The 21,760-nt window shown below is 44.1% G+C and overlaps 2 protein-coding genes across 2 annotated transcripts; both read left to right on the top strand.

The window, feature by feature from the left end:
* Positions 1-785: 785 nt before the first annotated feature.
* On the top strand, positions 786-2,198 carry LOC125516016 (peroxidase 70-like). The gene is made up of 3 exons (XM_048681500.1): positions 786-1,059; positions 1,182-1,373; positions 1,447-2,198. Exons 1-3 carry the CDS (start codon positions 844-846, stop codon positions 2,005-2,007), a joined length of 969 nt encoding a protein of 322 aa, XP_048537457.1. The 5' UTR covers positions 786-843; the 3' UTR covers positions 2,008-2,198.
* A 9,621-nt stretch (positions 2,199-11,819) lies between these two features.
* LOC125515785 (peroxidase 70-like) lies at positions 11,820-13,394 on the top strand. Its single transcript, XM_048681285.1, has 3 exons — positions 11,820-12,095; positions 12,203-12,394; positions 12,499-13,394. The coding sequence occupies exons 1-3, from the start codon at positions 11,880-11,882 to the stop codon at positions 13,057-13,059; spliced, it is 969 nt and encodes a 322-aa protein (XP_048537242.1). The 5' UTR covers positions 11,820-11,879; the 3' UTR covers positions 13,060-13,394.
* Positions 13,395-21,760: the final 8,366 nt, after the last annotated feature.

The raw sequence follows: 21,760 nt of genomic DNA, 5'->3' as shown, positions 1-21,760 counted from the left end.
ACCTCATCATTCAACATGCATAAGAAAAGGCCCACCTCAACATGCAACTATGCATATTAAAAATCCACTACGACATGCATGCATGTAAAATTCCATTTTTTATGCTATTTACATTTAATTCTTATATACTTTTAGAAACTATTGTTTCAAGAATTCATGTTTCATATAATCAAAATCTTATTGAAATATTGCAAACATTCCCGCAACAACCTGTGGGGCATCATCTAGTTATCCATAGAGATCGGCAACCAGCGCACCAACAGTTTTATATTATTTATTTATACTCGAAATGCTATTTGCAAGTGACATTTGAGCAAAGATGGAACAGTTTTTTGGCACCTAAGTAGAGATGCGTTGCTGTTAATTAGTCAACAAGAGAAAGAAACCACGTGGAACTTGTCATACTTTTCCACAGCCCATACGGACCTAACTTTTGACCATTCTACATGCATCTAATGCAACCAAAAGAACAATACTAGTACTTTCTTCGTTTCTTTTTAGTCTGCCATAAGATCTGATCAAAGTCAAACTTTACAAAGTTTGATCAACTTTGTAAAAAACAAAAATCAACATCTACAATAATAAATCTATATGGTATGAAAATCAATTTCATGATGCATCTAACAATATTTATTTCATATTATGAATCTTGATATTTTTTCTATAAATTTAGTCAAAGTTAATAAAGTTTGACTTTGATCAAATATTATATACAGACTAAAAAACGGGGGAGTATTATAAATAGGTGACTCCTGCTCGCCACAGTTATGCACAGCCACTGAGCTAGCAATCCTGCCTACAGTGAAGAACACATTGAGTCTACGTACTAGACAAATTTGCGCCATGGCTTCCAGCTCTAGCTGTAGGACATGGCATTGCTTGCTTGCTCTCCTCCTCCTCTCCTCGGCGGCCTACGGGCAGCTCTCGCCGTCGTTCTATGCGAAGACCTGCCCTAGGCTGGAACTGGTCGTGCGCTCCACCATGACCAAGGCACTCCTCGCCGATCGGCGAATGGGGGCGTCTCTCCTCAGGCTCTACTTCCATGACTGCTTTGTTCAAGTAACTAAATTAACCCCTTAAGCGAATATAGTTACGTCGATTGATTTACAATCATATAGTATTAATTTTCTTTTCGCGGAGAAGGTCAGGATTAATGGTGGATTTTTGTTATATATGTATAGGGCTGTGACGGGTCCATTCTCTTGGATGACATGGGTAACTTCGTGGGCGAGAAGACCGCCCCTCCGAACGGGAATACGGTGAGGGGCTACGAGGTGATCGACGAGATCAAGAAGAACGTGGAGCTGGTCTGCCCTGGCGTCGTCTCCTGCGCCGACATCACCGCCCTCGCAGCCAGGGACGGCGTGTTTCTGGTACGTACACTGCACTTTTCTGGTTACTGACGAGTGACAACGTTTGAATTGATCCGTACGCCATTTCCTGCAGCTAGGCGGGCCCAGCTGGAAGGTGCCGCTCGGCCAGCGGGACTCGACGACGGCCAACCTGAATGAGGCCAACAGCGACCTCTCGGTGACCAGCTTAAGCCTCGACGTGCTCATCGCCTCGTTCGCCAAGAAGAACCTGAGCCCGCGGGACCTGACTGCGCTGTTGGGCGCGCACACCATTGGCTTCTCGCAGTGCGTCAACTTCCGCGACCACATCTACAACGGCACCGACATCGACCCGGCGTTCGCAACGCTGCGCAAGCGCTCCTGCCCCGCCCAGGCCCCTAACGGCGACAGCAATCTCGCGCCGTTAGACGTGCAGACGCAGCTCGTATTCGACAATGCCTACTACCACAACCTGGTAGCCAAGCGCGGCCTGCTGAGCGCCGACCAGTTGCTCTTCGGCGGCGGCTCCCAGGACGCGCTGGTGCGCCAGTACGCCGCCAACCCGAAGCTCTTCGAGTCCGACTTCGTGACGGCCATGATCAAGATGGGGAGCCTCCGCCCGCCCAGCGGAACCCCCACCCAGATTAGACGCAACTGCAGGGTGGTCAACAGCTAGCTGATCCATCGTCTCATCATATATATATATATATATACACGTACTAGCATGCATGCATGCATGGCAGAATAAGAGAATAAGAGCCGTTTGGTTCAGATAATATATACCTGGGGCTGGGGTTCAGAGGTGATCCGCCACCTCCAGGATTGTAAGATACCTTCATCATGTAATCTCCCAAGTTGCCCGTATATAAGCAAATAGTACTCTAATGGAAACAGGCTATACTATGGTCTTTTATGCAACATTCAAGGGTTGTGTACGGCCCCTAAACTATCGACATCGTGCGGGTTTAGGTTGTAAAAATTGTTCCTCCGATGAGCGGCCCTTAAGAGTTTTGTGTGTGGAGCAGGTTGATGTGTGTGGTGCACATGTAAGAGGAGGTCAACGCATGTGGGTTTACACTCTTGATTGGTGTTCGTCGCCTCCATTGATCTCTGAAATTGCATCATGTGGTTCAAGCGGAGCCCCCTCCGTTTTGGTGGCCGTTCTTCCTCTTGTGGACGAGCAGACCATATACTTTGTCGTCTAGGGCGATAAATGGAGCATTGGTCAGCGTGTTGGCAGGCTCTCCGTGATGCGTGTCTGGCTGCGTAGTAAAGGCTACACATAGTGGGGAGTGGTAACATTACACATATATATTTAAGCAAAATAGATGATATGTCAAGTGATGTTACTCCCCCTATCTCAGTTTACAAGTCTTGCACGTGTACCTAGGTCGCTAATTTGACCAACTTAATAAGAGGCATGCATTACAAAAAATATATTGTTACAAACTTTAGATATTTTATTTTCTAATGATATAATTTTTATGTTAAACACTTTATTTTATATAAGTTAAATTGGCGACCTAGATACACGTGCAAGGCTTGTAAATTAAGAGGGTGCTTGAATACGTTTTAGTCCCATGATTAAAAGTAGTGGGACTAAAACTTGCTAGCCTCATCTATGCTTGGATTCAAATACTCCCTCCGGTCCTTTTTACTCTGCATATTAGGTTTGTCCGAAGTCAATCTCATTCAACTTTGACCAGGTTTATATAAAAAATTATAAACATTCACATAACAACACCAATATCTTTAGATTTATCTTGAAATATATTTTCATATTATATTTATTAGATATTATAGATGTTAATAATTTTTAATATAAATTTGGTCAAACTTAACAAAGTTTGACTTTCGGCAAAACCAATGTGCAGAGTAAAAAGGACCGGAGGGAGTACTAAAGAGACTAAAATCAAGTTATTGAGCATTTATTATCCTCCAAACCCTCCAATCCAAAACTCGCATGTGTGAAAGGAGAGGCATTAAATGGGGAGAGAGAGGGCTAATACATATTTTAGCAGATTTCCTATGACTAAAAAATTTTAGCCTCAAGACTAGTCCTAGCCTTTCTTTAGTCAGGGGTGCTTCGAACTTTAGCCTTTAAAAGAGACTATTTTTAGTCAGACTAAAAATAGTCCCTTGGATCCAAGCACCCTCTAAGATGAAGGGAGTACGTATCACAAGCTGTTCGCCTCATTCCTATATTTGCCTAAAGAAAGACATTCCTTCTTTCCTAACAAAGCACAAACTCGTACTTAAAAGGTTACAGTCTCTTCCCAAGAAAACTGCCAATATTGAAACAAGCACGAATATCAACATGTGCCTACAATTCCATGGCACTGGGGTATTTCTGAGACCTCGAGGTTGGACATCGGTGACAGGATGCAGGTGTGCGCTGATTTGGCGTAGTGAAGAGATGATGCGCTGTAATGGCTTCTGTGCCCTTTTTCATGCTTGTACCTTCCTGGGTATGAGCGTTGCTCTAAGGGCAACTCAAACGCTATACATCAAAACATGTCTAAATGACAAGATGGCGTAGTTCATAAACTTTCTTTCATCCACTCCATGCATCAAACGTCGACCGACCCGTCCGGACGTCCGAATTCCCCTAAACCGGAATAAAATTTGTGGGAGGTTCGGGAGAGTTTGGACACCTGCCATGTTGTACTCCGACACATCCGTCCCACCCATCCCCTGCCCCATCCCGCTTCCAGAACCTTTGTCCCCCACTCCGTTTGAAAAGAATAAGAGTCGTTTGGTCCAGATAATATATACCCGGGGCTAGGTTTCAGAGGTAATCCTCCACCTTCAAGATTGTAACTTACCTCCATCATGTAATCTCCCAAGTTGCCGATATATGCAAACAGTAGTACAATGGAAACAGGGTATACGGCCTTTTATGTAACATCTAAGGGTTCTATACGGCCCATGAGAGTTACACAAACGTTCTTCTTCCGGTGAAGCGGTTGTATGTGACCCTTAAGATTTGTATTGTAAATATATAATTCAGAAATCGACAGAATGTCTTTACAGCTTACATCAACACCACTGAGCAGCTCCAACAGTACAGATGGATAAGTCCAAATAATGGACAAACTGTAGTCCATAAAATAGAACATAAGTGTGGCACACTTCTACTAACTAAACAAAGATAATATTCAACAGTACTTGAGATCGAAGTAATTGAGATTGGAAGATGAGGCAGCATGTGGGCAACGGCGATGTTCCGAACGCCGGTTCGAGCACCACACGTACACAAGGACTTTAATTGAAGAAGGATATGTACCTGGTACCTTGTCCTTGTTACTCTAGAATTATGGACTATGCACATGTACATATCGTACTGCGTACGGGATGGGATGACGGCAAACACATGGATGTGCTCTTTGGGGAGAGAGAAAAAAGGAGCTGAAATGGTGTTCGAGCATGCACTTCATTGATTCATAATCTCGATGATGCTGGGGCGAATCTTGCACTGGTCATCCTGTTGAACGCTGGGAAAGCAAGGATTGCGCCCACATATTTGGTGCTGCAGCAAGGTGCATCGCACTCGCGTCGCTATCCGATAATCCTAGACTCACGGGCCTATTACGGACTTTTACGTGATTTTCTTCTAAACTAATCTCTCTCCACCCCTGATTTTCAGCGGGGATGGGGCCCATGCTCCCTCTTCTCCAATCCCGATCGTACACGTCTACTATCCCATAAAACCTGTAATTGACCCGTCCGTGCGTCTAGCATTACCGGTCTGGCAAGTGAGGCTGGCTGCACCGAGGATGCCACCCGGGAGTTAGACTGCGCTGGCTGGGACGTGACGCCGCCACAGACGCTGGTGGAGTTCATGCTCGAGGGTGTTGTCTACTGCATAAAGTTTAACATGGTATCAGTGGCTAAGATCTTGAGTTCCCGCATTATACGTGAGAGAAAGTGTTAAAGTGTATATATGGATTGTTTAGCTTTTTCATCAGATCAAACTTTTGGTTATGTTGCTAGTGCATGAAGCTTAACAGGACGGCAGCCACAACAACTTCTACGACGTGAGCATTGTAGATGGATACAACCTGCCGGTCCTAGCTGGCACCAACGCACAACACACACGCACATCTAAGGGCGGATAGATGGCACCAATGCACAACATGCATGCACATCTAAGGGCAGATAGATGGCACCAATGCACAACATGCATGCACATCTAAGGGCAGTAAGAGCATCTACAAACGGGTTTCTTAGACACCTTCTGTACATCCGGATGGACGGCCCGGTCAATGATAGGCAGGGGGTTTCTTCTCGGCCCCAGGAAAACTTGTTACCGCCTTAATTATTTTAATTTAAACCACGTAAGCCATGTCAAATAGGCTTCATATGAGCCAAATGCCTCAACGAAGCACATGTCTTAGAGGTAGACTGCACGACCTACCAACTTCATGCCGCATGTTCAATTCTTGATTTGAGAACCTTTCAGAGGTAAGAAGACGGTACAATCACTCAAACAGGAAGCACCTTGTTTACGTAAAATGTGTTAATCAGAATATATTAAATGTCAAAAGATTAATTAGAAAAATAGGGCGAAAAAAGATAGGATTGCCGAGATTTTGGGAAAACAATAGTTTCCAGCCACTGACGGAAAAAATCAGAATAAAAAAGAAAGCTTGGTGACCAGTCACAAAATCGTGACCCGGTGAGGCTCCTCAAACGAGCCTATATGTTTGGGTTGACTGACGCCCCCATAGCCAGCCCATATCTGGGGCGGATATGAGGAGGTTCGGACGCGTCCGGGGCTCCGAGCATGTCCATCACATCGGATCCGATAGATAGGACTCACCATAAAATTCACCATCCCCTGACCTTCCAAACGAGTCATTTTTCTCTTCTCTCTTCTCCCACTTCAGTGTCAGCCCCCCCCCCCCCCCCCCCCCCCCCCCCCTAGCTCTGTCGTTGTCCTTACCCCTCAGTGTTGCCACCACCGCCATAAAACTCCTTCCCGCCAATCTCGCCGCCTGGACGTCGTTGCTGTATGTCCAGCTATTTTTGGACTGCACCTTGCCATCTGTGTGTTCATTGAACTGTCCGAGTAGTTTTTTAAATTACTTTGTAGGGAAAACAATGGTTTCGGTGGGTTCTTCGGACGAGGAGTATGAAAACAAGGAGCATAATAAATTAATGCAAACGGAATTCTTCGATTCGTTGGAGTCTGACAAAGATGTTGAGATGATGCCGATCATCAGCACCCAAGAGTAAATGGATAGGGAGGTGGAACATATTCTGATCTTCAAGGGTTTGATCAAAGGAAGAAGAGTTTTGAACTAGGATAGGGTCGCCGGGGGAAGGCTGCTCTATAAGGACTACTTTAAGCAGATGCATCAGACTCTTTGAGATGAAGAGGTGCACTTGCAACTACTCACTGATCTTGTTGAGCATATGTGGACCCACAATGGAAACCTAATAGTTTATTGTTTAATCGTGCAATTAAAAACAATTTTTATGTGAACTATGTATTTTCTCCATGAACAAATTTTATTTATGTGTCATATTCATGTGTATGATCGACATGCATGGATTTGAGGATTTTGATGTGAGAAGTGTGGTTGACTAGCATGACATATGAGGGTTGTCTCGCGTTGTCTGGGTCACGTCCGGACACGTCCACTGACATTTAGGGGGCCGATTTGCCAACTCTGGTTCTAGATGCTCTAACAGGCACCAGTCGACCGGCCCAAACTTTTGGCTGGTCCACCTTCACCCATCCGATTGGAAAAATTGCAACCACACTATTTTGATCTCCCACCTCCCCTCCCCACCGCCCGCACAACTGGATGTCCTTCGCCCATGTCCTAACAAAGCAACGGATGCAACATTCGATGCAAAAAAAATCAGGGCCCACCATCAAGGTCACTACTCCCCTGATGCTTCTCGCAGTACCCTGATGACGTGCCTTCCCCGACACCCGCTCCAAGAATCAGGGAGGCTCCTTCAGAAAACGCAGATCCCCCAGCAAAGCGGCATCTCTGCTCGCAAGTACCTCGTCACCGCCGTCACAACACCAACATCGTCATGGCTGCAGCATCCTCGCTGTCCTTCACCATGCTCATAGCTACGGCAGTCGGTTCTAGCATCTGGCACCACTAGTCCCAGCATCTGGCTCCCCTGGTTACACCATCCGACGAGCGTGATAGCCTGGGTCTTAGTTAGCAATCAAAATTTTCAATTCCAGCATCTAGTGCAGCCAATTCCAGCATTTGTAGTGGCGGTGCAGGTTTCACTCCGTCGGTGAAGCATCTCCTATCACAATTCCAGCGTCTCTACATGCTGGTTCTAGCACCTCGACACCATGGTTCCGGCATACGACATAACTGGTCACAATAAAACACCTCCCACTCATCGCCGCTTGCAACACCTAGCCTCGTTGGCACCGCGCGATGGACGCCCTGTCCAACATACACTAACAATAGTTGCCACTTTTTTCCTAGAGGATCCAGCATGCCCACCCACCCCCTCATGTTGCACCTTCTTCCTCCGACGATTCTAGCATGGCCAATTAATGCTTCCAGCATGATCGGACATCAGTTGCAACTTTTTAGTACATTGGTTGCAACTTTTTAGCACGTCGGAGCACTGCTACATAGCCTATGCATGCGAGGGTCACAGCATCGCCAAGCATGGTTGCAGCATCAACTAGGCGTGGTCCTAGCTTTTTCCGCTATCCGCTTGCATCTCAATCGCCAGAGTCACTAGTGCCAATGTCGACGTTGCGGGTTGTAGCATTTGTCATCGCCTACTACAAAATCTGTGGATGCCAACGCACCACCGCCCTACACACATGCAACCGGTAGCCACACCAGACCATGTCGATGCTTTCAGCACTGCCATCCCCTCGCGAAGCTCGCAATAGCCGCAGGCGATCCCTTTTGAATGAGCGCCCTTGTTCGGCCTCACAGCGCCTCTGTGGGGTAGTGGCACGGGTGCTTGGGAGCCGGGGTTGTGGAAAAGAGAGGAGGGGACGTGCTCCAAGGAGACGAGGGGCTGGGTTGCACCCACTAACCTTGAAAAGTAGGGAGAAGGCGCTTAGCAAGGAGAGTAGGGGGTTTGCTCGGGAAGATGAAACGATGATGATATGGATGTGATGCAGGAGAGATAGAGGGATGGGTGGGCCAAGGCTAGTGCATGTATTGGGTGTGCCACCGACGTGCGGCTCGGCCGGTCAACCGTAGAGAATCATCTACCCAGATCTAATTAGGATGTTGTAAGGCTGTGATATGGTGTGGTAGATGGACTTTGAAGAGCTGCACTGGCTGGCGTGAGAGATCACGGTAGTAGCGTTGACCCTATGTGATCACAATTTTTTTGAAGAACATGAGCTGGATTTAGGGTTTAGAATTTAGGGGTTTTTGAGAGAATGGGAGAAAGATGCCCATACAAACAACATATTTTTGTAAATAGGCTTTATTTGTTGTTGTCAACAATGCCATAAATATGATAGCTCACAAAGGTTATTTGAATCTAAGAATTCCTCAGAGTATCAAGAGTTTTCAATACTCCTATTTCACTCCTTCCAAATGCGTATTGTAGTCCTTGTAGATCTGAAGTGCTCACTTGTTGTGCAATGTCTTCTCCTTCTCGAGGTGAAATAATGCACTTCTCCAATACGGACAAAGTGAAATGGGTATAGTCTAAGTACTGGGAGGTAAGTGGATTTTTTTTAAACCCAGAAAGATGAGTTGTAGTGAAATATATATATATATATATATATATATATATATATTTCCTTTCTAAAATAATATTTTCGAGAGATAAATTTTCAATGGATTGTTTCATTCACAGGGTCATGACCTACTTCAACATGTGCTCTGGTACCATCTTGTAATGACCCGGTTCCGATAGGATCCAAATCTGATGTGATGCACTGTTCTACCCCCGAATCAGTAGATAGCACACACGGTACTTGATGAGATACCCCAAAATCACATGTCAGGATGTAATGTAAAACCAGAGTACCACATAGCCCTTGGGCTGATATACATAGCAGAGATAACAAGAAAGATGTTGAGTGTAGACACCAGGACCCTATTTTGTACCATAACTCTTCGTCTGTAAACTTTGTAACATAAAACATTGCAACCAAATAGGTCAATACCAATGTCTTTTCTTCTTTAGTTAATGTCGAGCATTGTGTCTCCGGTGGTTATGGCTCCGATGGACGGCATCGAACTTGCCAAACCTGGCCTCTCAAAATCCCTGTGATGATGATTATTTCGTGATCTTTGCGGCAACAACTAAAGTAACAATTAGTGATGTTGGAACTACATTATTTTGGAAGGGTGCTTCACTGCATGGTATGGCGTCGCACAACATCCTATTCAAGACATCTGCACACAAAGGAAGATCAGTTGCTGACGCACTTCAGTGCGACAACTGGGTGCATTCCAATAGCTATTCTTGGCATGATGGCATGATTTAGGAGCTCATCGACTTGGCTGCTATGGTTTCGTCCACTATTATTACACAGGGAATGTGTGACACAATCTATTGGAAGTTAACAGAGAATGGAATTTATTCAGCTAGCTCAGCATACAGATTCACATTCGAAGGGATGATCAACTTCAATATTTTCATCTAGAAGTGTTGGGCACCTGCAAAGTGCAAAATCTTTCATTTGATGACCTTACAGAGCAAGATTCTTACTCTAAACTAATTGACATTGAGAGGCTGGGAGAACAATTATTTTTGCCTCTTTGCATGTGAAACCTTGAAACAGCCAGACACATCCTTGCATATTGCTCTTTGTCCAGGCAAATCAGGGAGGCGTTCTCCACCTTCTCCAACCTCCCTTCATTCTCTCCTACAAATTGGAGCTTGGATGACCCTTTTGTGGAATGGTTTTCTCAACTTAGTCTGAGGTCTGAGGGCCACTCTGCTAAAAGAGTCAAGGCACTTGTGATAAAAAATTTTATTGGGAAATATGGTTAGAGCAGAATAGAAGAATTTTCCAGCATAAGGAACTCCCAATGGTAGTGTCAATTGTTGGAATTAGAGAAGAGGCGACAACCTGGAAGCTAGTCGACTACCCAATTCCGTTCGATCTAGGTTGATTCAGATAGGCTAGCCTTGGGCCGTTGAGGAGGCTATGAGAAAAACTCAGATTCTGAGGTAATTTTGTTTTTTTTCCTTTGTTTCTGGTCCATGACCATCTTTGTACCTAGTTGTTGGCCATTTCATCTTCAATGGAATCATGGCAATTCTCCTGATGTCTTTAAAAAAAGTGTGTGAGATTGTTGCTTGGCATCCTCCTTCGTAGCCCCTCCTCCACTCGGTCACCGATGCCCGCTCCCCCCCCTCCCACCACCTCCATTTGGCCCATGTGGGCCTGATGTCAGCACATGAGAACATGTTGAATGTACTACCCTTGTGGATCATAGACGCATAGTCTAGTGTAGGCATGCATAGTGGTCGGTTGGCGCCACCGCTACCGATGGAACCTTCCATTGTCAATGAAGTAGATAAAGGCCTAACAATTCGTTCAAGTGGAGTATGCATGAGAGCATCCCCGCTAGAGGAAAATGACCATCCCCACAAGTTAGTTAACGAGCAACAGGTCTACCACACATTCACCACATTAGTCTCCATGGACCAAAGGTTTACCAACAAGTGGAAATAATTCAAGTTTGCACCAAAGATTTGTCACCAAAAAAATAAATGCACCAAATGTTTACCTGTGATGCAAGTCATTTTCTCAACCCAATTATTTGAATTGAGTGATGAGGGAGTCTGGTGTTTCTCTCCCGCCTTTTGGAGCTGATTCGATATTCTCCATGCTCCTGTTTGTATCCATAGCAATCTTTGAGTTTGAATTGAAAAATATGCATGACTATTTATATCAGGAATTGGAGCTAGCTTTTAAAAATAGCATTTCTTTCAAAACATAACAAGGCAGGCAGGGAGGTAAGCTTGTGTTGCAAATTCAGTTATCCCATGATTGTTAACTGTTAATTCAAGGTAGACATGGGTTTACTCACATAATGGCTCACATCCTTCTCTGCTCCTCGGTGTTTATTTATTTATGATCAAAACATTAATCTTATCAGTTTAAGATGTCATTAAAAAGAACTTTATGAAACAACCCTACAGAGCATGGGACATGGGAAGACATGATACCAATTAGCTGGCTGGATATGATCTTTATCCATAGAGATCGGCAACCAGCGCGCTAACAGTTTTATATTATTTATATATTCTCGAAATGCTATTGCTAGTGACATTTGAGCAAAGATGGAACCACGTGGAACTTGTCAACTAAGTAGAGATGCGTTGCTGTTAATTAGTCAACTAGAGAAAGCAACCACGTGGAACTTGTCATACTTTTCCACAACCCCGTACGTACCGGCCTAACTTTCACAATTCTACATGCATCTCATGCAACCGAACGAACAATACTGGCATTATAAATAGGTGGCTCGTGCCCACCACAGTAATGTAGAGCGAGTGAGCTAGCAATCTACTTACAGTGAAGAACAGACTGAGCCTACGTAGTACGTAGCTAGATAAACTTGAGCCATGGCTTCCAGCTCTACCTGTAGGGCATGGCATTGCTTGCTTGCCCTGTTCCTCCTCTCCTCTTCCGCGTATGGTCAGCTGTCGCCGTCGTTCTACGCCAAGACCTGCCCGACGCTGGAACTCATCGTGCGCTCCACAGTGACCAAGGCAATCCTCGTCGAGCGCCGAATGGGGGCCTCCCTCCTTAGGCTCCACTTCCATGACTGCTTTGTTCAAGTAATTACACTAAATTCATAAGCGAACATAGTTATGTCGACTGATTTACAATCATATACGGCGAAGGTCAGGTCGGGATTAATGGTGAAATTTTGTTACATGTATAGGGCTGTGATGGGTCCATTCTCTTGGATGACAAGGGTAGCTTCGTGGGCGAGAAGACGGCCCTTCCCAACATGAATTCGGTGCGGGGCTTCGACGTGATCGACGAGATCAAGAAGAACGTGGAGCTGGTCTGCCCTGGCGTCGTCTCCTGCGCCGACATCATCGCCGTCGCGGCACGGGACGGCGTGGTTCTGGTACGTACATACAATCAATGACAGTGGGCACGTGCACTGCATGCAGTTTTCTGGTTACTGACAATGCTTGGATCGATCGGTATACGTACGGGTTGTTCCTCCAGCTAGGCGGGCCCAGCTGGCCCGTGCCGCTCGGCCAGCGGGACTCAACGACGGCCAGCCTGAATGCGGCGAACAGCGACATCCCGACGCCTGACTATAGCCTGGACCAGCTCATCGCTGCGTTCAACAAGCACCAGCTGAGCCCACGGGACATGACGGCGCTGTCCGGCGCGCACACCATCGGCTACTCGCAGTGCATCAACTTCCGCGACCACATCTACAACGGCACCAACATCGACCCGGTGTTCGCCACGCTGCGCAAGCGTACCTGCCCCGCCCAGGCCCCCAACGGCGATACCAACCTGGCGCCGCTCGACGTGCAGACGCCGCTCGCCTTCGACAACGCCTACTACAGCAACCTGGTCGCCAAGCGCGGCCTGCTCAACTCCGACCAGGAGCTCTTCAACGGGGGCTCCCAGGACGCGCTGGTGAGCCGGTATGTCATCAACCCGGCGCTCTTCGCGTCCGACTTCGTGACGGCGATCATCAAGATGTCCAAGCTAAGCCCGCCCCCTGGAACCCCCACCCAGATCAGGCGCAACTGCAGGGTCATTAACAGCTGATCAGCATCCATCTTCGCATCATATATACTATCCGTCCGTCCCAAGTTAGATTCAGCTGGTGTTACAGTGTTAAGTGCATGCGCAACCTTATAAGTACGCATGATATGTAACCAACCAGCTGCACGCTGCATGCATGCAGCCAGAATAAGAGCCGTTTGGTTCAGATAATAATATACTTCCTCCGTTTCAAAATATATTGCGCCCGCGTTTCCCGAGGTCTAACTTTGACCATAAATTTAACCAACGAGACCAACTGCGGCCGGAGAAAAAATTATATAATTGAAAACTTCATTCGAATACGAATTCACTGATATAATTTTTGCTCCCGCCGCAATCGGTCTAAAAGCAAATATAAATAATATGATATAAGCAGGCTATAAGAGTTAAAATTTTATATTTCTGGGTAGTTGAAGAAAAGAGAAGAGAAGAGGAGAGAAGCGAAGTGGGGCGGTTGATTAAGTCTTGGCTATAGCATAAACTCCAAGGCAATTTGTGGATTATATGATGGGCCACTTATTAACAAATAATACACATTTATAATTTACTATTGTATATGTCGACTATTAGGTTGCCTATAAGTGACTGACTACTCCCTATAGCTGATTGTTGGCTATACTAGCAAAAAGGCCCATGCATTGCAACGGGAGAAACAAAAATACCACACACTCTTGATTTACAAAAAATATTCTATAATCTCAAATTTTGTAGCTATTTTTTAAATACATGAAGAGTTGTTAAAAAAGTTGTTAGAAAGATACAACATTTTTTAATCATAAAAAGGATTTTTTTTTTGTCTGGAAAAGAACATTTTTGTATGGTCTCCTGTTGACTCAGGTACTTGCGCCCCTATTTCATCACAATTTCTTGTCATATATGTCATATGTATTTGTCCCAGTTTTATCACTATTTATATCTTATCAAACTTGTCTTTTACTTTATTTTTTGTCATGCATGCCTCCTTTTTACCCTTTTTCATGCGTGTCCTCTCTTTTTTCTTCTTATATATAGGAGAATAGTGCAACATCTCATTTTTATCGGATCTCCTCTGCATTTTATCTTTCATCTATTTTATAGAGGACATCCCATCTTTATTGGTACCTTCTTTTATAGCGGACATTCCATCTTTATTAGGTCCTTATTTTATTTCTTGTCATGCATGTCCTTATTTCTTGGGTGTTCTAGCAAGTTTATCTTCAATTTCATGTCCAATCCTGATATTGCTGAGGTGTTAATCCCCAAGCTGAATTAGTACCGGTATGAAAAAAACCCTGATAATGCATTAGTGATTGACATTGCAGCCTAGATAGTATTTTTATTGTTAACAGATAAAATAACATCATATTCAGATTCTACATATTTTTCTACTCAAATTTCATATATAACATGTTAAATTTGAAGTTATGGTTTAGAACATACGAATATTTTTAAAAACATTTGATATGGACTGTGGGTTTAATGTCAGAAACATCAGGGGGGGTTTCTACAAAATAGCATGACGGACTAAGAATACCTATTTCTTTTATTAGTAAGGTATATAGATTATTAACCATGCTCTTAGGGGAGGTCCAGGCATGTGGACCGCCTGCATGACTGGAGTTCGCCAGCCCCATTGACCTTCGCAATCGCATCTCATGGTTCAGGCAGAGCCCCCCCACCCCCCTCGTTTTGGTGGTGCTTCTTCCTACTAGCGGCGCCTAGACCCTGTTCATCATCGTCTATGGCAATGAAGGCAGCGTTGGCCGATGTTGGAAGGCTCGCCATGATGTGTGTCTGCCACGTAGCAAAGGGGGAGGGGGCGTGTTTTCTCTTTCTTGTTTCTCTACCAAGGTCGAACCGTGTGCATAAGGAATATGTTTCTGTCTCTGACATGGATTTGGTTATCTAGTGGAAAATTTGGGTTTTCCTCATACGCAAGGAGAAATCGACTTTTCAAGAAAAGCAAATTGAATTTTAAAATTTGAATGAACTATGGTTAAACTAAAAATCATTAAAAAAATATCCGGTAATCATCTGATATGTTGTAGTTACCACGGCAACTTGGTGCCCCATGAGATGTTTGTTTCATCTGGAATCCAAATCGGAAGCCTTTTTCCATTTATGTTTTTAAGGCCCTTCCCAGTGCTCCACGGTGTACAGGTGCTAAGGGTGCCACATAGGCAGAAAAATGATGTGGCAAAGCAATTAAGGAGGAGAAAGAGCATTATGGTGACCCCAATAAGAACCAATGCTAAGCACGTGAACCTAGGTAAAAGACTACCAACCAATACATAAAGGAGTTCTATTACTAAACAATTAAATAGAGGAGTCTTAGCTACAATACCTAAGCACCGATGCATTAGGGACATTAGTTGCTAAGCATTGTAATGCACTTAGCACCTTACTTTAGCACCAATGCATTGGGAGAGGTCTGAGGCATTATCAACTATGGGCCCGCGTCTGCCAAAATAAATAGCATCCTTAACTTGCTAAGAGCATCTACAGCCGTAACCTGCAAATTTGGGTCCTCAAACATCGACGGACGCGCCCACGGACAGTGACTGAACGGGCCTCAAATTTTACCATTTGCAACCACAAACCCTATTTCCAAAACAGCTAATACATGCAAACACATGCACGTCGATCATCATGTCCGTGTTGGGCTGGCGGAGCTGTCAAAAAACACCGAAAATTATTCATGCTTAAGATTTTCGATCATCCATATTAGTCCCACCTCGCTGCGTGAGTAGCTAGTTGACCGGCTTAAATAGCGGGGTCATGCAGACAGGGCCGTCTCTAGAAATTCAGACCCACGGTACGAAATGCGAATTGGGGCCCTAAATTTTCTAAAATACATATATTTTTATGCAGGTAAAATGAATAAATTCAAACAAATCATAATTATAGGCTTGTCAAGATACTAAAACAAAAAAGAATGAACATGAATTTCAAAGGAGCAACTATCTTGGAAATCTTGGTGTGTGACAACTTGATCAACTAGCCTACTAATATATCTTCCATAAATGATTTGATTGATGAACAGATGCATATGCACACAATATAGTCACAAATATAATTATTCAATAGAACAAAATAGTCTAAATTAAATTGGGATTTGGTTTGAGCGCACCTGGTGGATAGATCGGTGATGCCCTCACCTTGGTATCGGCCACCGTCTGTTTCTAGTTGTGCGAAGGGTTTTTCCTTCAGAACACACAAATGATTTGCATGTCATTATATTAAGAATAGAAAAGAGTATTTGCAGGATGGTGTTATAGCAGAAAAAGTAGCAGCCGTCATAACAGGACACCCAAACGTCCATTCACCATGACCCTTGAGTCGAAACGCTGCATAATTTTAACTTTTTTTAGGGGAATTTATTCGGTAAATTGAGGAGCAGGCCCAGCTCAGCAGAGCCATGGGCTGCGCTAGTTGTAGAAAGAGCCCAAAACGAAAATTATACCAGACAGCCTGATATTTTGGGGCCTTGTGCGGCCACACAGCCTGCACAGGCCTATGGACGGCCCTGCGTGCATAAGCAATAAGCTTCCGTCATCATTACACGCTTAGTTAAAAAGATAACGAAAGAAGATTCATAGTCATGGACTCATGGTCTATCTCTTTCACAAATGGAATATTAATGTTTGCACGACGTTTTTTGAATCAAAATATCTCGAAAAAAATTGATGAACAAAAAAAAATCTCTATCAGTTGAGCAGCTTGCCGCCATTAGTTCAGGAAGGTGATTCGCGTAGCTGCAGGTGGGAGTGTGGTGACTAGGAGTAGACGGTTATAATTATATGAATAGCAATATCAACACATTGATTGGAAATTACTTATCGTCACAAATTATAGAAAAGTGAGTAAACAATTTACAAATAAAATATTATGAAAATTCAACAGGTTATTCACAATATCATTACCAACTTTTAAATTTCAGAACCATATCCATGGAATTGGTACAAGACAACCTTCGAATTTGCATAGTTCTGGGGAGTAAACTTGCAAATTATATCATGTTAGCGATCATCGTATTGCATAATCTGTACTCTTTTTTTCTTCATGATTTTCCCCCTTATGTTTCTCATAAACGAGACAATATAAAAACAACTATCCATATATGCCATATCATTTTCAGCTATATATTTTGTCTACTGGATTTTAAAGGAATTTTTCCATGGCATATCAGATTGCAATCTTTACCTATTATGAGTTTTATTTCAAAGTATCTCATACTAACTGTTTTTTAATGAGGCAATATCATTTTAAGATCATATGGGTACTTTCAAGTTTTCCTTCATCGTTATTCTTACTGGAAAGTATACAAATCATACTTTAAGATCATAATCGCAAGTCATCACGGATTTATATGTGCCACTTAGATGAATCAAAGCCCGACATTATCCAGTTTTGGTTGTTTGCGGAGTGCCTTTTGTAGGACACTTAGCAAAGACGTTGTTTACCGAGTGTCCATTGAAATACACTTGGCAAAACAACAAAATACCTGGCTTAAACAATTGTTCATGTAGTATACTACTATACATCTATATTCTACATATGTGTCTTTTTCTCTTATGGGAAAGTCTCTTCATGTATTTGATTTGACCGTTCTCTGCTCTGTTTATAAAACTGGGCTCATAGCCTCTCTCGCGCACACACCAGCCACAATCTAAACAAACACACGCCGGTGGTTATCAGAGCCATTATCTGTGAGATGGCATCCAGCTGACAAAGCTCAGAGTGCTCATGAAGAGGACGTTTTGAAGACTCCAACATTTCGCTGGTAGTTATCCCCGCTGGTGTGTTTGTACTCCAGTTTTTGCTATGTGCTTTGCTCTTTCCTAATGAATTGACACTTGCGTGTTGGAACAAACACACCGTCGGGTCTGCCTTATATTTGGAGGCACCTCGGGTGGTAGAGTTAACTTCGTTCAGGCATGCCCGCGTTCTTTAACTTTCATAAAGGAGAATTGTTATGTTTCCGAGAAGTCAATGAGGTGGACGTGCAATACGTTGATGTATTTGATGGTGGACAAGGCCAATTTTTTAATTATTATTTCAAACAAAAAGGCCAATTTTTCGTAGATACCTGAGAATTCCAATTTATTATTGGAGCCTCACTAGTGCAAAGTGAAATCATGTTAAAGCCACTTAGAGAAATGGTTGAGCACAACGGCGACCATTCAAACTATTTTTCAACAAGCCGGATGAAATTCATGTAAACATAGCCGGAATTCATATAAACATAACAGATTTCATACAAACTGGATGAGGATGCTTATATTTTGGACATATTTTAACTAAAAAGGTAAAACTATATGCACGTATTGACTTGTCCATGAGTAGACGGTTTAATTAATTTGCTCCACCCGAGCGACAAACCCTACCCCCCACCGCCATCCATGCATCCCCCCCCCCCCCCCCTCCCCGCCGTATATCTGCTCGGGGTCCACGGCGCCGCAGCTCTCCGCGGCCCTCATCGATGAGTAAAAAGTAATTGAAAATACAATGATAGCTTTAAATCTAGAAGAAAAAAATAGATGAAATATATCATGGCAACTTTAGTGTAAACATCATGCCTACTTTTGACCCCCCAAAAATTGTCAAAACATATCAATATGGATCTAGTTTTGAAAATCTCGTCGAGCTGGATTCACTGATGAAGGATTTTTAATCGGGTTTCTTATTTAATAGATAAAAAAATTAAAGTTCAAAAAAATCAAAAATATTGCAGTGACATCATATGTTTCATTGTGTGTGCATGCATGCGATGATGTGGCAAGATGAGTGGTAATAGGGGCGTTTGGGCGAAGTTGATAAGTGCCACACGCGTGGCACTTATCATTTGGGTTAATGAAAGGGTTAATCCCTGCTTATGTTCATTTCACTATTGGCAACTGCTTTTTTGTAACCGTCTTTACCACGTATATATACTCAAAATTCATCAGCGAAAGCAATCTTTCCATCATTCGCCACTTATGTTACTCAATATACCTACAGGTTATATGAAGAGCAATATCAACACATTGTTTGGAAATTACTTATCGTCACAATTATAGAAAAGTGATTAAACAATTCATAAATAAAATATTGTGAAAATTCAACAGATTATTCACAATATCATTACCAACTTTTAAATTTCATAACCATGTCCATGGAATTGGTACAAGACAATCATAGAATTTGCATAGTCCAGGGGAGTAAACTCGCAAATTATATCATGTTAGCGATCATCGTATTGCATATATTGTACTCTTTTTTTCTTCATGAGTTTTTCCCTAATGTTTCTCATAAACGAGACAATATAAAAACAAGTATCCATATATGCCATATCATTTTCAGCTTATATTTTTCCAACTGGATTTTAAAGGACATTTCCATGGCATATCTGATTGCAATCTTTACCTATTATGAGTTTTATTTAAAAGTATCTCGTACTAACTGTTTTTATTGAGGCAATATCATTTTAAGATCATATGCGTACGTTCAAGTTTTCCCTCATCGTTGTTTTTACTGGAAAGTATACAAATCATACTATTTTAAGATCATAATCGCAAGTCGTCAGGGATTTATATGTGCCACTTAGATGAATCAAAGCCTGGCATTACCGAGTTTTGGTTGATTGCGGAGTGCTTTTTGTAGAACACTTGGCAAAGACGTTGAAATACACTTGGCAAACAACAAAATACCTGGCTTAAACAATTGTTCCTGTAGCATACTACCATACATCTGTTCTGTACCTATGTGTCTTTTAATTTCTTTTCTGGGAAAGTATCTGCCTGTGTTTGATTTGGGCCGTTCTCTGCTCTGTTTATAAAGCCGGGCGCATAGCCTGATCGCCTCTGTCACGCACACACCAGCCACAATCTAAACAAACACACACGGCCGGTGCGTAATTGCAACTAAAACCCAGGAGTCGGCATGCACTCGTTCCGGAGACCTTGGGAACAGCAGCGGATACATGCGTGCTCCCATGCATGCATCAAACGTTGTGCATGCGGCAGGCGAGTGGCTTGTTGACTCTTGCTTGTTCCCTAGTAAGTATGCATTCATGGTGGTCGACGTAGGATTCACCGCAGGTGAGAGGTCGCGCGCGTGATATCGGAAACTGAGCGGGCAATTAAATTAAACAGCGTGACGGTACGTAGTCGATTGACCGTGCTACTTACTATAAAAGAGGGTTCGCGGCAGCAAGCCAAGTCGACACACGGTAGCACCATCTCAAAAAGAAACGCACGCCGGATCGCCGACGATCGAGGTAAGGTTGGGGGAGGGTCAGCATGTCGACCTCGGCGACACCGGCTGGGGATGAGGCCGACGTGAAGCCGGCGGCGCCGGTTGAGGGGTGACGGACGGGGAAGGGCGCAGGTTCAGCCGCACCATGCGGAGCACCGACCAGCTGAAGGCCCTGATGGACTTGTACTACGCCATGGTGCCAGGCGCCGAGGGGGGGTTCGTGGACAAGACCGACAGCTCGCTGTTCTCCAAGCGGATCAACGAGAGGGACACGCCGGCGGATCTCAGGATGGAGGACGGGTACGAGATCCACTTCATCCCGGAGATCAAGGTCGCCACCCTCGTGCTGCAGGACTTCAGAGGCCGCAGCTTCACCCGCACGATGCGGAAGACCGACAGGATGCAGGATCTCTTCGATTTCTACGCCGTCATTGTGCCTGCCGCCGCCGCATCGCCCAGAATCTTCTTGTACCGCGGCGAGCGTATCACAGGCACCCAGACGCCTGCGGGCCTCGGGATGGAGGACCGGGACAGGATCTACTGCGTACCCAGGATGCGGGGCGAGGTAGCGGAGGAGAAGCCCGAGCATTACTTGACTCTTGGTGTGGTCGACTCTAAGACTAGCCACAGTGGGAGTAACTTCAACAGTAACATCGAGTCCAACTCAACAAACTTGCTTATGTGGCAATGAGTTAATGAGGAGAGAAGGAGTTGTAGTAACTTAGCTAGTTACTGTAACATCACATGTCCCAATGCAATATGAGTCTATAACCTAATAAATGAATTCTTGCATGTTACCACAGTTAAATTACTACCCACTATGAAAATAGTAACATAGTCTAGGGAAACATGTATGTTATTAATGTATGTTACTCTCCATTGTGGCTAGTCTAATAGGCTACAGCCCAATGTCCACCTCAGCGTGCGGAGCAGCGACAACCTCAGTGTTTTAACGGACTTATACGAAGCAACCGTGCTGCCTGACGGAGCCTATGGGAAGTTCCTTTGCAAGTGCAATGGGCGCCGGCTGAACTTTTGGTCGACACCAGCGATCCTTGAGATGAATGACGGTGACATGCTCGAATGTTTCCCTATGTACTCCGTAGTATATCCGGCAATGTCGCGATCTACGGAATTGCCTTTTTTGTTAGGATCATGATTCAGTAATCGCCTGTGATCCGATCCAATCTCTATAAAGTTGAGCTCCGGTAAGTTATCTGTGATATAAAGAGGGCGGGGCGCCAGCCCTCATCCCGGAATTGTGGCATCTAGTAGCTGTTTTCCGTTTCACAATCACACACAGATTATCTATCTATTTTTGAGAAAAATATCAGATCTATAATAAAAGTTCACCGAAAGTAAAGCACCTCAAATATAATAAAATTACATCGAAATTCGGAGACAACAGAACAATCGCTATCATCGTCGAAACGAGCCGCCAATGCGCAGTTGTCGCCGCTCCTCTACCTGAGCCGGCTTGACCTTGCCA

The sequence above is a fragment of the Triticum urartu genome, chromosome 6, assembly GCF_003073215.2.
Source record: "Triticum urartu cultivar G1812 chromosome 6, Tu2.1, whole genome shotgun sequence".
Classification (NCBI taxonomy): Eukaryota; Viridiplantae; Streptophyta; class Magnoliopsida; order Poales; family Poaceae; genus Triticum; species Triticum urartu.
The sequence above is the reverse complement of the archived record's forward strand: the minus strand, read 5'-3'. Positions and strand labels throughout refer to the sequence as shown.

Excerpts from the sequence above, each read along its gene's own strand:
- LOC125515785 (XM_048681285.1), top strand. The coding sequence starts at position 11,880 with ATGGCTTCCAGCTCTACCTGTAGGGCATGGCATTGCTTGCTTGCCCTG. Across the intron at positions 12,096-12,202 it reads TCCATGACTGCTTTGTTCAA|GGCTGTGATGGGTCCATTCT; the intron begins GTAATTACACTA and ends TTACATGTATAG. Across the intron at positions 12,395-12,498 it reads CACGGGACGGCGTGGTTCTG|CTAGGCGGGCCCAGCTGGCC; the intron begins GTACGTACATAC and ends TTGTTCCTCCAG.
- LOC125516016 (XM_048681500.1), top strand. The coding sequence starts at position 844 with ATGGCTTCCAGCTCTAGCTGTAGGACATGGCATTGCTTGCTTGCTCTC. Across the intron at positions 1,060-1,181 it reads TCCATGACTGCTTTGTTCAA|GGCTGTGACGGGTCCATTCT; the intron begins GTAACTAAATTA and ends ATATATGTATAG. Across the intron at positions 1,374-1,446 it reads CCAGGGACGGCGTGTTTCTG|CTAGGCGGGCCCAGCTGGAA; the intron begins GTACGTACACTG and ends CATTTCCTGCAG.